Source organism: Callorhinchus milii, unplaced genomic scaffold (genome assembly GCF_018977255.1).
Source record: "Callorhinchus milii isolate IMCB2004 unplaced genomic scaffold, IMCB_Cmil_1.0 Scaffold3, whole genome shotgun sequence".
Classification (NCBI taxonomy): domain Eukaryota; kingdom Metazoa; phylum Chordata; class Chondrichthyes; order Chimaeriformes; family Callorhinchidae; genus Callorhinchus; species Callorhinchus milii.
The window spans coordinates 84,398,032-84,413,800 of NW_024704744.1; the positions used below are offsets into that span (position 1 = coordinate 84,398,032).

General features: G+C 41.6%; 1 protein-coding gene across 1 annotated transcript in view; it reads left to right on the forward strand.

The window, feature by feature from the left end:
- LOC103177989 (THADA armadillo repeat containing) overlaps window positions 1-15,769 on the forward strand; it is a 170,872-nt gene that overhangs the window by 57,008 nt on the left and 98,095 nt on the right. The window contains exon 26 of the mRNA XM_007892437.2: window positions 11,767-11,856. Coding sequence (XP_007890628.2) covers window positions 11,767-11,856 — 90 coding nt within the window. The remainder of the gene's footprint in view (window positions 1-11,766; window positions 11,857-15,769) is intronic.

A 15,769-nucleotide genomic window follows, 5' to 3' on the forward strand; every position in this document is an offset into this window, starting at 1 on the left:
CCAGCCTTGAAGGAGGCAAGGGAGGAAGTGAGGTGAAGGGACTGTGGGATGGAGTTCCAGAAGGTGGGGGCAGGAAGGCTGAAAGGCCGGCCACCGATGTAGGGCGGGTCGGACAGGAGACATGGAACAGACCGGAGCCCGCTGAACGGAGGGAGCTTCTCCTCCAGCCTCTGCACCATCTCATGCAGTGTTCCTTGAGGTTCTGTCCTCATCCTCACTTTCAAGGCCATCCATGGCCTTGCCCCATCCTATCTTGGCTGCTGTGTTCTACTACAAAGTACACAATCAATACACTTTACAGTAAATCCTGTGAGGTACTTTGAGACATCTTCCGAGGTGAAAGGCACTATATCAAAAGAATTATTTTATTATTTCTTTCCAGTTCCAATTTGTGTGTGATTCAGGTTGATGTCAAGTGACGATCTTACACACACACCCAATCCCCAATCTTACATCTATTTCCTCATGGTTATCTTTATGTTCCCTACTTGTCGGAATTCACTCCAAAAAATCAAATTAATTGACCACTCACCTCATTGTTGTTTGTAGAAAGATGCAGGTGAAATTAGCTGTCTAGTTTGCCTCCATGATGGCATTCACTTCATTTCTGAACAATCTTATTCTGTAATATGCTTTGAGATGTTTCTTTCACATGCAAAAGGCACTATATCAATTTAAATTTAAGCTGTTGAAATATTGATAATTTTCCTATGAGTACTCCAAAGTGAGCATGCATGTAGTTGCTCTGTAACTTACCTAACCAAAATGACTAAGATGTCAGAGGCTTGAAATGCCACCCATTTTATCTTTTTGGGTTCTTTTGTCAGGACGCTGGAAGAAAGTTCCTTACTTTTCAATAGGCCATGAGATCTTTACTCTCCACCTGAACAGACAGAGGGGATCTCGATTTAATGTAATCTCCTAAACCCCTACCAAACTGTCCGCTCCCTTCGCTCAGTGGGTTCCGGTCTGCTTCATGTCCTCCGCCTTGCCCGTCCACTATTGGCGGGCGGGCCTTCAGCTTCCCTGCCACCACCCTCTGGAACTTCATTTCCACACTGCATCCCCTTAGGATGACCCATCACAAGACCTTCCTCTTTTACCATGCCTTTGGCCACCCTCCTACCCCTAGCCTCCCCTTCGTCCACCCCTTCTGATCCCAACCACCAGCTCGGGTGCGGATCCCTGACTGTTCAGCACCTTGGGACGTACTCCTGACGGGAAAGGCGCTATACAATTGTAAGTTGTTGTTATTAATGTCTCATCAAAAGGACAGCACTTCTGACAATCCAGCACACCGCAGAACTGGAGTGTCATCCTAGACTGATTCAATGTCCAATGTAGGACTTCAGTGTCGTTGACATTTTGCCCAGAAAATACAGTCAATCCACACACAGTAAATTCTGTAAAGCTCTTTGAGACTTCTAGACGTCGTGATAAGACGCTATATCAAATGCAAGGATTATTATTACAAATCCAGGATTGTAAGTGGGCTAATAATTCAAAGCTACGAGTAAGACTTTTGTCTTAAAGTATTTTTAAAATTGCACAGATTTGTGGAAAATTGTTAAACTCGAGCCTTAATTTGGAAACTAATTCTCTGCAGTTTTAAAAAAAAATCCTTCTTTAGATAAAATTTTCCAGTTCTTAAATTTAGGAGCAGGACCTTGCATTTTTTTAAGGCAGAAGGACTTAGCCTTCTGCCTTAAAAAAAAAAGACATATCCTTCTGAATCCAAAAAGAATACATCAATACCTTTTAATGTAGTATGCATTGCTTCAACATTAATGCTGGAAGTCTCTCAGGTGTCCTTCCCAGAGGTTAAGGCTAGACACACAATGAAATCCGCCCCCACCACACACATAAACAAATTAGTTGTTGTACAGACTGGTACTTTGTCACCTCTCGGCTGGACTATGCAAACACCCTCCTCGCCAGCCTCCCCTCCACTACCATCCATAAAATCCAGATTATACAAAACTCTGCCGCCTGCATTCTTACCCACACCAAACTCCGCTCCCCGATTACCCCAGTCCTTGCCAGGCTGTACTGGCTGCCTGTCCCAGAGAGGATCGACTTCCTTGTCTTCAAATCCCTCCACTCCTCTGCAACCCCCCTACCTCTCTGACCTCTCTCCTCAAAACTTTATTCCCCCAGGTCTGGCCTTCTCCTTGTCCCCTGAGTCCTCCGCTCCACCCTCGGCGGCCATGCCTTCAGCCACTATGCCCCGAGGCTCTGGAACTCCCTTCCTCACTCCTTTTGCCTAACCTCCCCCTCTTCCTATTTTCAAGTCTTGGCTGAAGACCTTTTCGACCGCACCTTTGGTCACCTTCCTCCCCCTCCCCCTGGCTCTTACTGTGAAGTGCTCTGAGATGCCGTCCGGCATGGAGGGTGTTATATAAATCCAAGTTGTTGTTGTACTAATTCGTTTTCCCGTTCCATCCTGAACTTCATGCTTCAAACCACATTAACTGCTGTTGAATCCAGCGTGTCAGGTCTGTTAACTTTCCTGCTGTTCAGAACATTGCAAGCAAATTAAGAGTGGGAATGGTGCCAGGGATAGATTATTGGGTGTACTGGGAACTGAAAAAAAAGATAATAAGTCCTAATTGATTTTATATTGCAACAGCAAGAGCGTCCTATTACTGTGATAACAGGTTAAATTGACTTTGTTTAAAATGGTACTATGCAGTGATCCTGCCATTCCTGTGTATATTAGGTCATAGATTTTCACAAGTGGGGCAAATCAATGGCTTCATTGTAGATTGTATAAGTGGTGTAAAACTTCAATACCTCAGTCCGGGAGTAAAATTGTAGATTAATTATCACTACTTTTGGTGCATTTCACCAAGTGGAACACATTGCCATCAAAAAAAGACTCTTGAGTGTGTTTCTTTTAGTCAAAGCCAATGGCCTTCAGCAGAGAATGATTTTGTCACCAAGAAAATCATCTGGTTTCAATTCTGGCTTTGGTTTCTGATTTTTGGAAAAAATAATTGCTCAGATTAAAACTAGGAACAAAAAAAAATGCACACTTCAGAAGCCTGAAAGGTCTTGAGGTTCTTGTTAATAACATGATATTCAGGCTCAAGATTGTACACAATTTTGGAAATTTCTTAACGTAGATCTTAGTATTGAAAGCTGTTTGCTGCAGTTCTTGAAAATAATTTAGCATTTTCAAAAATTGTGTGTGATCTTGTATGTATTTGTGTGTTATATGTTGTGTCAGGCTGTCTCATTTGGTAGCATTCTCTTTCCTCTGAGTCAGAAAGTTGTGGGTTCAAGCCCTACTTTGGGACTTAGCTTAGAGACTATATAACTTCTAACACTCCAATAGTGTCGGTGGTTGTCATCCTTCAGATAAGATGTTAACCTGGGGCCCATCTACCTGTTCAGGTGGCCATTAAAGATCCCTTGACACTATTTGAGAAGAGAAGGGATCATCTCTCCAACTGGTTGAAAGTCTTGCTAATTAACCTACAAAGACCATGGGGATCACTGAGAAGGAGAGAGAGCTTGAGAATGTTGACTAAAAGCAAGGTCAAAGACACAGATTTTTAAGAAAGTTTTGAAGAAAGGGAGAGAAGGCAGTAGCATTTTGGGAGAGACTTTTAGAGAGTCCGGCCATCAGTGATAGGAGCGAGCAATAAACCGTAATTGGAACAGTGGAGAACCGGGGAGGAAAATAGGGCTGAAACAGCCAGTGGAGCCTAGTGGAGGTTGGGGGTATTGGGTGTGCATTGCCTAGTGTGGGACAAGATATGGACTATGGAGTTGTGCCTCCCTTTCTCGACATTTACTTTTTTAAACAAGAAAGGAGTCCAAGGAAGCAGATGCAGATGCTGTGTTAATGTGATTTAGCTAAGAAGAGTTTCATTTTGTTTTAAAGTCCAGCCTTGCAATGTGAGAAGTAAAACATTTAATCATTTCTGCAAAAGTCTAGACCAGCCATAAATCATAACAGTTTTGAGTGCCCTTAACTTTAAAAAAAAGCAATCGCTGCTTGACCAGATGTGTCCTAGAAACCTGGTACCACATATAAGTATATCAAAATAGCTCTCGCAATCAGGAAGTAACGTTAGCCCATTGGAAGAAAAATTCAACACTTCAAAACAAAATGCTTTTACCATATGGTGGATGACAACTTGTGTTAATTTTTTTTGCTTTTTTTTAAAAAAAAGCCTGAACTCAGACATATGATATTGTTTTCTGCACAAACTGCAGATGTATTTAGATTTGTATTTGCCTACTGGGTTACACTGGTGGCTGAGACATTCAATTCAGGTGAACATGTAAATATTCAAATAGTGAAATACCAGAAGCTTTTGGTCAGACACCATGGTTTTACATTGAAAGAAAATCCTTTAGCAATGTGCCAAAAGATTATTTTGATAATCGACCCCTCTTTCAAATAAACTGAGTCGTCTGTTTTATGTTAGGTTCCAGTGCTGGCCAAATGTTTGACAGTTGCGGGGAGAGTAGGCCCCACAGCCTGGAGTTGTAGTTTAGGAGTTCCCTGTCGTTGTACGGGTGGCAGTCGGTTGTATATTAAGAGTAGTAAGACCCCGTGCAGTCTATCTGGAATGGAGGGGTAAGTGGAAAAAAATACTGCATTTTTGATGTGTTGGATTTGGAATCATGGCCATTACTTTTACATGAAGCAGAAGTCCACAAATTCTTTAGAAAGGGAATTTGATGTCGAAAGTGAGGACTATTGAAGGGTATGGGGAGCTGACAGAGAGCTGGAGAGTGCAATTGGACAACGCAACCTCTCAAGTGGAGGAACACACCAGGAAGACTGTGGATCGCACGGTCTGTTTCTGTAATATTTGTAAGGTTGCATTGCATGTATTTCACCATACCTCTGCCAACAATAAATATATCTACTGACTTAGCAAAAACAAGCTGGTGTTGCACCAGTTATTTCAATTAGCTTAAATAAAATCTTGCAAGTCTCATTAATTTTTGCTCCTATTCTCCTTAAATCCTTATTCCCACAATATCGCTGGTTCCACCAGTCATTAGGCATTCTGGACATTTTCCAATCGACTCCTCGGGTTCCAAGATTAAATTTAAACCAACTGAACTTGTGCCACTAAATGAATTCTGCTGTAAGATTGGCCGAGGGCTTGGGTGATGTGGGCAGGACAGGGCAAGTTGGTTAGAGCTTTAAATAGTGCAAGTTCTTACTTCCAAACCAAGATCAAATTTTTAACAATTTTAGTCCAAGTGCTCATTCGGAAGATATTAGGACTGACGATGCTTCTAGCATGTACTGAAGTTATTGGAGAGAAATTCACAGTTTTTAATTCAAATTAAGAGTACTGTATTTGACCAAAAAAGCTGTCTTCTATCTTCCATCCCGCCAAATAATCTGAATTTATTTCCTACTTTATCTTTTCGTTGGTTTCACTTTAACTCTTGACAGTGTATGTTTGTAAGACACACATATTTACTGATAAATATGCTACTGCACGTGGCCTAATATTATTGTAAATTTGTAAGAATCGGAGGCCTGAACCTCCGGATGACTATTTCTGGCCTTAAAATTGAATGATGCCACTGAAATGACTTGTACAGCAAAGGAGTCTTTGGGTGTTGCGCTAACCCTTGATAAAGCAACTGTAAGTAGATATTGACACACATGGACGGATGCACACAAGCATACACATAGACAGAGTTCAATAGCACAGGTTTATTCTCACAGAAGGGAAACCTCAGTCACCCCAAAAGCAACACGTCATATCTGTATCTTTTCTACATGTTCCATAGGAACAGGAATAAGCCATTCAGCCCTGCAAGCCTGTTCGGCCATTTAATTAGATCATGGCTGATCTGTACCTCAACTAATCCTTTCAATTCCAATTTCCCACTTTCTCCCCATATCGCTCAATACCCTGACCTACCAAAAATCTCTCAACCGCACTCTTGAAGGTGTGGATGAATCCAGAATCCACAGCCTTTTGGGGGAGAGAATGCCAGATTCCTACCACTCTTTGATCCCATAAAGGTTCAGTCATCTGAACTCTGTTCAGCAGAAGGCATCCTGCAAACCCTTTTACAAGCATTCGCCCTCACAAGACACTCAATAATCTACAATAATCTACAAACTGCCAGCCAGCCATGCGGCATTGGTTGTTACATTGTTCAAAATGCACAACAGGGCCTAAACTGAGAGATTCACAAAAGAATTTGTAAATGGCAAATCCCAGATTTGTAAATGGCAAAAAGACCTTTCTAACTATCAGCCCATTTCCAACCTCCCTTTTCTTTCCAAGGTCCTCAAAAGAGTCGTTGCTTTCCTGCTTCACTCATTCCTCTCCTACCACTCCCTTTGTGAGCCCCTTCAATCGAGTTTCAGTGCTGCTGACAGCACGGAAACTGCTCTGGTCAAGGTGACAAACGGTTTCTCTTCCAGCCCCCACACAGTCTCGTGTGCTGTTCCTCGGGGCTCTGTCCTCGGGTCCCTCCTCTTCAACCTCTACATGCTCCCACTTGGCGACATCATCAGCAGACATGGGTCAACTTCCACATGTACACAGATGACAGCCAATTCTGTCTCTCTGCCTCCACCCTCGATTCCAGGACAACTGATGTCCTGACAGATTGTCTGTCTGACGTCAAGTCGTGGATGAGAGCTAACTTTCTACAGTTGAATGTCAGCATGACTGAGGCCGTCCTGATTGGCTCGCGCCAGCACCTCAGGTACTGGCGGCATCATCATCCCCGGTTGCATGCTCCACCTCACCAAGCCAGTCAGGAACCTGGGCATCTGGTTCGACCCTCAACTGTCCTTTCTCCCCCATATCCGTGCCATGACCCGCTCTGCCTTCCCCTACTTCCGCAACATTGCCCAACTCCACCACTGCCTCACTCACCCCTCAGGCCACCTCAGGGCTCGACTACGGAAACTCCCTCCTTGTCGGCCTCCCCAGCTCTTCCCTCCACAAGCTGCAGATCATCCAGAACTCTGCAGCTCGTGTCCTCTCCAGCACCAGGGTCCACTGGCTCCCCGTAAAATCCTTGTCCTCACCTTCAAGGCCCTCCACGGCCTTGGCCCCTCCTACATCTTTGACCTGCTGACCCCCTATCAAACTGTCCGCTCCCTCCGCTCAGCAGGCTCCGGCTTGCTCCACGTCTCACGCCCTACCCGCCCTACCATCGGCAACCGGGCTTTCAGTGTCTCTACCCCCACCCTTTGGAACTCCATTGCACAGTTCCTTTGCTTTGCTCCCTCCTTTGCCTCCTTCAAGACACGACTCAAGAGCCTCCTTTTCGACCGTGCCTTCAGCTCTCTCCTACCTCTCTGCCCTCCCTCACCCCAGCCCTGCCCCCTCCCACGCTCTGGTCCTGATCCCAGACTGTTCAGCGCCTTGGGACGTCTCCCGACATGAAGGGTGCTTTACAAATGTAATTTTGTTGTTGTTCATGGAAGTTAGAACTGAGATTGTCGCAGGAGCAGATTTCTAGAAGCTCAACCTGCACTTGGAATTTTCTATTTAAGACTTCTTTTGACAATGTTACAATTTAGAATCTGTGCATTTTGAGTGGTGTACTAGTGTAGGAACAAGTGGAACGTTACTCAACATAATGATTATAGTCCTTCCATTTGATATAACGCCTTCAATTTCAGGAGGTTTATCTCAAAGCGCTTCACAGGATTTATTGTAAGTTTAGTGAAGATGAGCTCTATATTATGTGAAGAATCATGGCATGTCGTATATAGGGTTGGCGTGCAAACCATCTGAGATTCAATGGTTAATAAACTATGTGGATCTCGGGTTGTGGATTTTGTCCAAAGGGAATTGATTTAGTGTGGCATCAAACCTAACGTATTTTCAGATTTACATGGCACCTTGCCAGTTCCTGCACTTGCAACAATTATGGGTAACAATGCACTTAAGAGAAATTCCTCTTCTCTTCATGTAGCATTTTAGAGGGTGGAGAATTTGGCAAATTCTTAAATGCAGCCTTAATTTTGAAGCCAAATTCCTATTAAGTTCTTTTAAGATCAACAGAAAACTGACTTCAAAGACTGAATTCAACAATCTGCCAATTTCTGCAAGTTCTAAGATGCCACATAAATAGAGTAAACACATCCAAATCTCCATGCCCACATCCACACCCACACCAAACTGTATGTCCATCTCCCAGTCCTTGCCAGGCTCCACTGGCTCTCTGTCTCTAAATGGATTGATTTCAAGATTCTTTTCCTCACCTACAAATCCTTCTTGCCCTCTCCGATCGACAAATTTGGTCTAACCCACCCCACCACCAAGCTTTCCAATTCAACTCTCAAAGCTCTGGAACTCCCTTCCTAAACCCCCTCCGTCTCCCACTTGGCATCTGCCCGCCAACGTATAAATGCAAGTTGTGGTTGTAAATCTGGACCGAGGTGCAATTTCTCGCTTGTCATTTTTTAACATGCCCAAATTCAGTTTGCTGTTCACCGCTCATTATTTATGTCAGGAATCTGCTGAGATAATTGTGAATATTTATGCAGGATGTTAATGTTGGTTTCCCATCCAAAGGTGACCGGCAGATAAAACAAGGTGCAGCACAGGAAGAGGCAGATTGACATAATACAATCTTACAGTTTCTTATTATTCGGTGCCTTCAGATGACAGAGCCAAATTTATGCCAGTTTATGCTTTTTGGCTTCGCATAAAAAACATTCAAGTCACACCTGGTTTAGAATTAAGATTGTGTTCCTTTATTACAAAATGTGTTTTGACAAAATGTAAGGTTTGAAAATGTGGTCAGCTGAAATTCCAGCAGCTGCTATGTTAAAAGTTAAAGTGTGCATTGGGAGGGGAGGAATTTCAGAAAAGGTTGGAATATTCATCGCAACCTCAGCAGCCCTGGAAAACAATGTGTCACAGAGCTCGGACTTGACCTGGACCTGTCAGTAGTTTCACTCCTTGCATTTGATATAGCTCCTTGTCACATCGTCGAGGTATCTCAAAGTGCTTCACAGGATATGCTATAAAGTGATGCGACTGTGTATAGTTTATGAGTGAAATCGTTAGCAAATTTGGGCAAAGCAATGTCCCACAAGCAGCCATGAAGTGAATGACCAATTTTATTTGGCCAGGACACTGGGAGAAACTCCCTTTCTGTTTTGAATAGTACCATTGGGATCTTTAACAATCCATCTGGACAGGCATATGGGATCTCAGTTTAACATCTCATCCAAAAGGTGGCACAATGCGAACATTGCACTGAAGTGCCAGGATAGACTATCTGACTTGCAAATCCCTATGTGGAGCTTGAACCCACAACCATCTGACTCAGCAAGAGTGAATATGTCTTTGTGGTGGTTAATTTAACTGCTTTGTCTAACCAAAAGCAATTGTGACAATGCGTTGCTCTTTATTATTGCTTGTCTTTCAGTCCGTGCATTTGTATTGAACCTGAAGCTATTCGTACCATTGCGTACCTGTGCGACGGAGACGCGAGGCTTGCTGCCGTAAAACCGTATTACAATGATCAATTACTGAAGTCTGGTAACCCTCCTAATAAATTGCTCATTCACTTTGTGGCTGTTTGTTGCAGTTACTATGTCAAATTAGCTGCTATATTTGCCTACAAATGCGCAGCCACTAAACTGGTTAGTAATTACCTGTGAAGCGCTTTGGGACTTTTTGATGTATGCTATATCAAGTGCAAGAATGAAGATTATTATTTCTACAATGCTCTGTTGGTTCTGCTTTTGGATTTAGGACTGCAGAGTGGTAGATTTAGCAATCCCTTCTCGTTGGAAAAAGACCGCAATAATAGCAGTTCATTTTGAAAGGAAGAGTTGTACACCTTAGGTTTGAGCCCCGCACTAAATCAATTCCTTTTGGGCAAAATCCACATCCCAAGATCACAGATAATAGCTGGTTGCATTCACTCCTCTTCTCCTCCACCCAGCACCGCGATCATCATCACCGCCAACAGCTGAGCAAGTCTCATCCTGATAATGTAACTCTTAAAAGTGAAAGATTACATTACATTAGGAGTATGCCCTTGGTAATTGATACTGTACTGGAAGCTAAATTGAGGCTTACTCAATTGTTATCCAACCAAATGGAAAAAGACTTGTATTCTTGCGCTTTAATTACAATTTTCAATACTTTCAACCTGTGAAATTTAATTTCTTGTCGAGTGCTTCAGTAAGTACTCAGTGATCAACTTAAACCTTGTTCCATGAGAGTCAATGAAACAACCACTTCTGCTTTTTAATATAGTAATGATCGTTTGATAATCCCTTTTTATGAAGCAGCCTTGAAAATCTCATATTTCTTGACCTGCCAATGTTCCACTATGGGATCTAAATTTGTTTTTGCGTATCATTGTTTAACCCTCTGCTTTTTTCATAATTTTACACAATACTAAATTTCAAGACAAAAGGCTCTTATAGGTTAAGACAAGATGGAATTTCAAGGCCTTTAACTTTGTGCTTTCAGAATGATATGTTCCTCCTTTGGTAGAAGTATTTGGGCAAATCTAATACCAAACGTGCACTCTGTTGGTGCGCTTGTGTGTGTGTGTGTGCGCGGGGTTCACCGTAGCCACCTGCCAGCAGCTAGCTCTTGGTGATAGTAAAGCCTCTTTCCAGTTGATCCATTGCATGGTGCTGGCCTTGCTTCAGAGGTTTGTTTTACGAGTAAAGACATTCCATTCTCCTTCTCCCGTGTACTTTCATAGCTGTTTAAATTTCACAGGTTCAGGAGATTTCCAGTTTAACGAATTAATTCTCAAAGCATCACTAGCGATTCAGCATTTTCTCCATTAACACTCCCCGCCACCCCCCCTCCCCATAAGACGTCAGTCATTAATCTTGATCTGGTCCTCAAACTTCAAGTTATCTACAAGATGCTTAGATCCCATTGCTAACCATAAAGTACCTAGTGTTAGTTGTGAAAATTAATCCCCCTACTTAATCTTCCTTAATCTTACTCATTGCTTACAATTTGAATAACCTGAATTGAACTAAACATAGGAGTGAACCATTTTAAACTCTCCACTACCTGAAGGAAGAGCTGATATATATACTATAAATATGTATATACTTTGTGACCAGAGGATTACACGACAACTTGCATTACTATCAGGACCTTTCACATGGATTGAGCTTCTTAAAATGCTTCACAGAGATGATGGTGAGAACATTAATCTTGTACTTTTTGTAACTTTACCTACATTGAATATTTCACCTATAAAATGCACAGTCATTGCACTTTACAATGCATTCTGTAAAATGCTTTGAGACGACCTCCCAATGTGAAAGGTGCAATACCAATGTAAGGATTATTTTTATTATTTGGTGGAAATGTTAGAGATTAAAGAAATATTTAAAGTCTTCTCCATAGTAGAGATTGTTTCCCAACCTATATCTAACTGTTTTGTTTAAATTCCTGTTGCAAAGTTATTGCCTTTAAAACCTTTACGAGAGTACACTTGATGGATTATTTTTGTAACTGGTTGTGTTTAGATGTGCAGAAGTTTAAGTACGTGACCAAATCTCTCATGCAATTCTAATGCATTTCTTCAGTTTCCTTTTTCTTGTGATCAAGTATTTAAGTCTCTACATGCACTCATTTGTTTGACACTTGGAACAGAAATTTCCTTTCTGATATTATCCATTGTTTTTTTGAGCAAAGACATCTGTATCCTGTCATTAAGTTTATGGGGGGAGGGGCGGAGAGGGAAGCTGTGATAGTTAAAATAATGCAATGCAGATGTGACATTCAATTCTTCACCTTATGTTCCCCTACACAGAATGACGGGCAGAGAATTCTTTGCTCGTTTTCCTACACTTTATCCCTTCCTTCTGAAACAACTGGAGACCGTCGCAAACACAGTGGACAGGTAAGAAACGCCCAGTGCCATTCCCAGAAAACTGTCCCTCCTAGAAATACCCGTATCTACCTCATTTTTTGCAAAAGTTGTTTCCAATTATTTTTTGTGCCTTTGGCTAAGTAATTAAATTTAACCCTAATAAACGCTTGGCTCTATGCAAGGCGTTAGGTTAGCTCAGTTGGTAGCATTCTCACCTCTTAAGTGCATCTTAAAGATCCCATGTCACAACTCAAAGAAATCCTACAGATTAATTGATCTACTTCATGGCTGTTTATATAGCTTGCATTTATATAGCGCCCCTCACGCAGAGTAGCATCTCAGAGTATTTTGCAGAAGTTAGCTGGCGCTATTGGTTGCTGCATTTACCTACAAAACCAGTCACCACATCTGAGTAATTATCTGTGAGACATTGTCACGCTTGATGAAACAAAAAATCCAAGCTCATTTTTGCTGACTCTTCCAGTCTCTGCACCTGTAGTGTGACTGCTTCACGCTTTATGTGGTGGACGTGGGAGTATTTTTGTTACACCGTACACATTCAGGAATAGATGCAAGCGATAATACTGGGGAAGCTCTTAATTGTTTACCTGAACCGTCAGGCCTAGAGGGCTATAATTAACCCGAATGTTTATTGGTTGGAGAAAATAAGTAACCACTTTTACCAGAGTGACTGTTAATATTTCCCCGAAATGAAGTAAATGTGAGGTGCAGTTTGTTATGGTAAAAGCAGAAATTTGCACGTTATGAATATTTTCTACACTCAGGGTAGCTGAGCGTTTTCACGTGAAATCACTTTCTTTTTGCAAGCTCAGCATCTACCCTGACTGATCCAAACCTCTGCTCCCAGTGTTGGGCTTGAGCCGCTGCTGCTCTATCCTGGCTTTGGCTCGACCCACTGCTCCCAGTTCTGAGCCGTGACCCATCCGGATTCAGCACACTGCTGTTTTATTCCTGGTTCCATTTCTATCAACGATATTTGTTTCAACACAAAATTTACATTCACAGACAAAACAACATTCTACATCCAATGCAAGTTTATTGATTTGCTGGTGGTGATCCCTTTTGCAATTGAGCCACAAATTTGGTCCCACTGCCTTGTGATTCACAAAGATGTGAAAGTATCCCCATGTTGCTATTTAATGTGAAAATGAAGTTAAATCTTGGCTTACATTCTCAATAGAACCCCCCAAATTCTAATTAATTGGCTGCTCATCTCTTTGTTCTTTGTAGGACACTGCTGGCAGAAGGGGGTTTCAAGAGGAGTAGACGGCTATATGAAAGTTAAAGGCTTGAAGGGATATGGGAATAAGGCAGACGGGGTTGAAGGACAGCTTGCTCTGAGAGCTGTTGCAGACTCGATGAGAATAATAATGATCCTTGCATTATTTTGGCCTCATGCGCTATCAATTTCTACGATTCTAATTTATCCATCACAAAATTCACCTCAACTCTAACCAATCTCACTGTTTGGTCACTCAATCCACAACTGTTGTGGGACACTGATGCTGGATTTCGCCCACATAACATACACTCCACTTTACAGTATATTCTGTGAAGCGCTTTGAGACATCTAGAAGACGTGATCAGGCACTTTATCAAATTAAGCGATTATTATTATTATAAATGTAGGCTGCTGACCTTAAAATGTTGTAAATTGAAATCTAGTTTTAAGAATTTTTCTTGCAGAGTATGTTAGAGCGGGTATTCCCTGGTACTCTGAAGGTACAGACAATATCAGTGGTTAAATGGTTATTAAAAGGTTTAAATAGTTGTAGATTCATAAAGCATCTGATTCACGGAATGCGTTGGAGAGCACTGAACAAAATCAGAGTGAAAATAACAAATGGAGGAGGGGAAGGGCATCTGACCGACATCTTGCACTTTGGACGGAGGGCAAGCACCAAAAGATTAGAAAATGGATGGATTTCCAAAAATTCATTTGACCAGGTTACTTAGGAAAAGACTTAGTTAAAGGGGGAGTAAATGGGATCAAAGAGACAGCTGAATATTGGGGTAGATATCAGAAAATGTAGGGCAATATATAATCATGAATAATGCTAAAATGGTTAACTGGTGACCAGATCTGGGATTCCAATGATACCATTGTGTGTAAAATGTCTCAAACTGTGGGCAATACAGATTGTATGAGAAAATGATTGGTTTGGAGCTGAGGGACGTCCTTGGAAGGGACCTATTGATTGAGCTCCTAAACAGATAAACAAGACAGAGAGGTGTAAGAGCTGGTAATATATCCACTGTATTAATAATAATAATAATCCTTGCATTTGATATAGCGCTTTTCACGTCGGGAGGACGTCCCAAAGCGCTTCACAGAACACACTGTAAAGTGAATTGACTGTATATTTGTGGGCGAAGGCGGCAGCCAATTGCGCACAGCAATGTCCCACAAACAGTCGTAGATTGAAAATGACCAATTTATTATTGTTTTGGTTTTTGGAGGGATTATTATTAGGCTCTGTGTGGAGTAAGGAAACTTGCCCAAGGTTTCGCCCTCTGCCTGGAATTGAACTCAGGTCTCTCGCTTGCAAAGCGAGTGCTCTAACCACTGAGCCACAGGACTCCTCAAATATAACAAGTATATTAAATATAACAATCAAATGAAACCATTAAGCTCATTTGAAACTGTTGCTTACAACTTGTTTTGGAATGTAATTTATCTCGTGAGATTACAATGCTGAAATGTTTCTCCACCATTCCATTCCTGAGAGTTCATACGCTAATTTCACTGCATCAATGTTATTGGAGCTCTTGCGCACTACATTGATAGGACCAAGGATCTTTGTCATTCTGGACAACTATTTGCTTCCCTAGGTGATAAAAGTTTAAACCATTCCATAATTTTAGCTGTGTTTTGAACCCGAAGAGTTGAATAATCCCTTATTTGGGAATTCTTAAAAAGAATACAAACCCATTTTACTCAAGCACCTGAGGTTAAGGTTTATAAATTTTGCCTTCTGCGTGTATTTGAGGAGTTATTTCCATGCTTCTTATAGATCTAACTCTCAGGAATGTGCACTTTTGGATATCTCAGTGCTAAAAAAANTTATTTTGATCAGCCGATATCTGACACGTGTGGAAACTGTGCTTAAAAGTATCCACACCAAAGTGAGTTCACATTTGTATACCATCTACACATGGAAATTTCCCTGTGTATAGAATACAATGCACATCTCTCATAGATGTCTACCTAATTCCAGAGACTCTTTGGTGTAGGTTGGCAAGAGTGAAGACTTGGGGACTCCAGATTGTGCATTTGGAGTACTGCTGAAGTTAGCTAAAATCACATAGCTTGCCTTTGAGAGCACTGTTTGGCAAGCTTCCCACTATTTGTTCAGCAAGAACCACCCTACTCATTTTTCTCACAGTGTTAACTGGTGGGGAAAAAAACCCTCTCCCTGGAATAAAACAATTTCTTCATATAGTCAACCAACATGAGAAAAGATGGAGAAATGAAATTAAAAGTTCTACTTTGCCAATAAAATGGCAGATAGATAGCAAATGGCCTTCTTCTGTTCCTATGTTACTAACCTGTATTGCAATCTCCTCCCTGGAAAACCAGAGGATCGTAAGTAGTTCAGAAGATCAGATCTTGTGAGGAAATGCACCATATGTACTTTAGCATTCAAACAGGCAGAAGAATAATGAGTAAAAGGGTACTTGAAGGGTGAAACAATAAATGCATGTTGTTTTATCCAAAGACTTGCCCCAATTGTGACCCCTAGCTATACATTAAAAAATAATATTGTAGTGTTTTAGAGGCTGCTACACAATAAACTACTAACAATAGTTTTATAAAGAGCCTTTCATGTATTAAAAAAAAGCCTCAAAGCGTTTTACAAAATAAGATTAATTAGAAATGACTTGAATCTTGTTATGCAGGTGAACTTGGCAGCTAATTTGC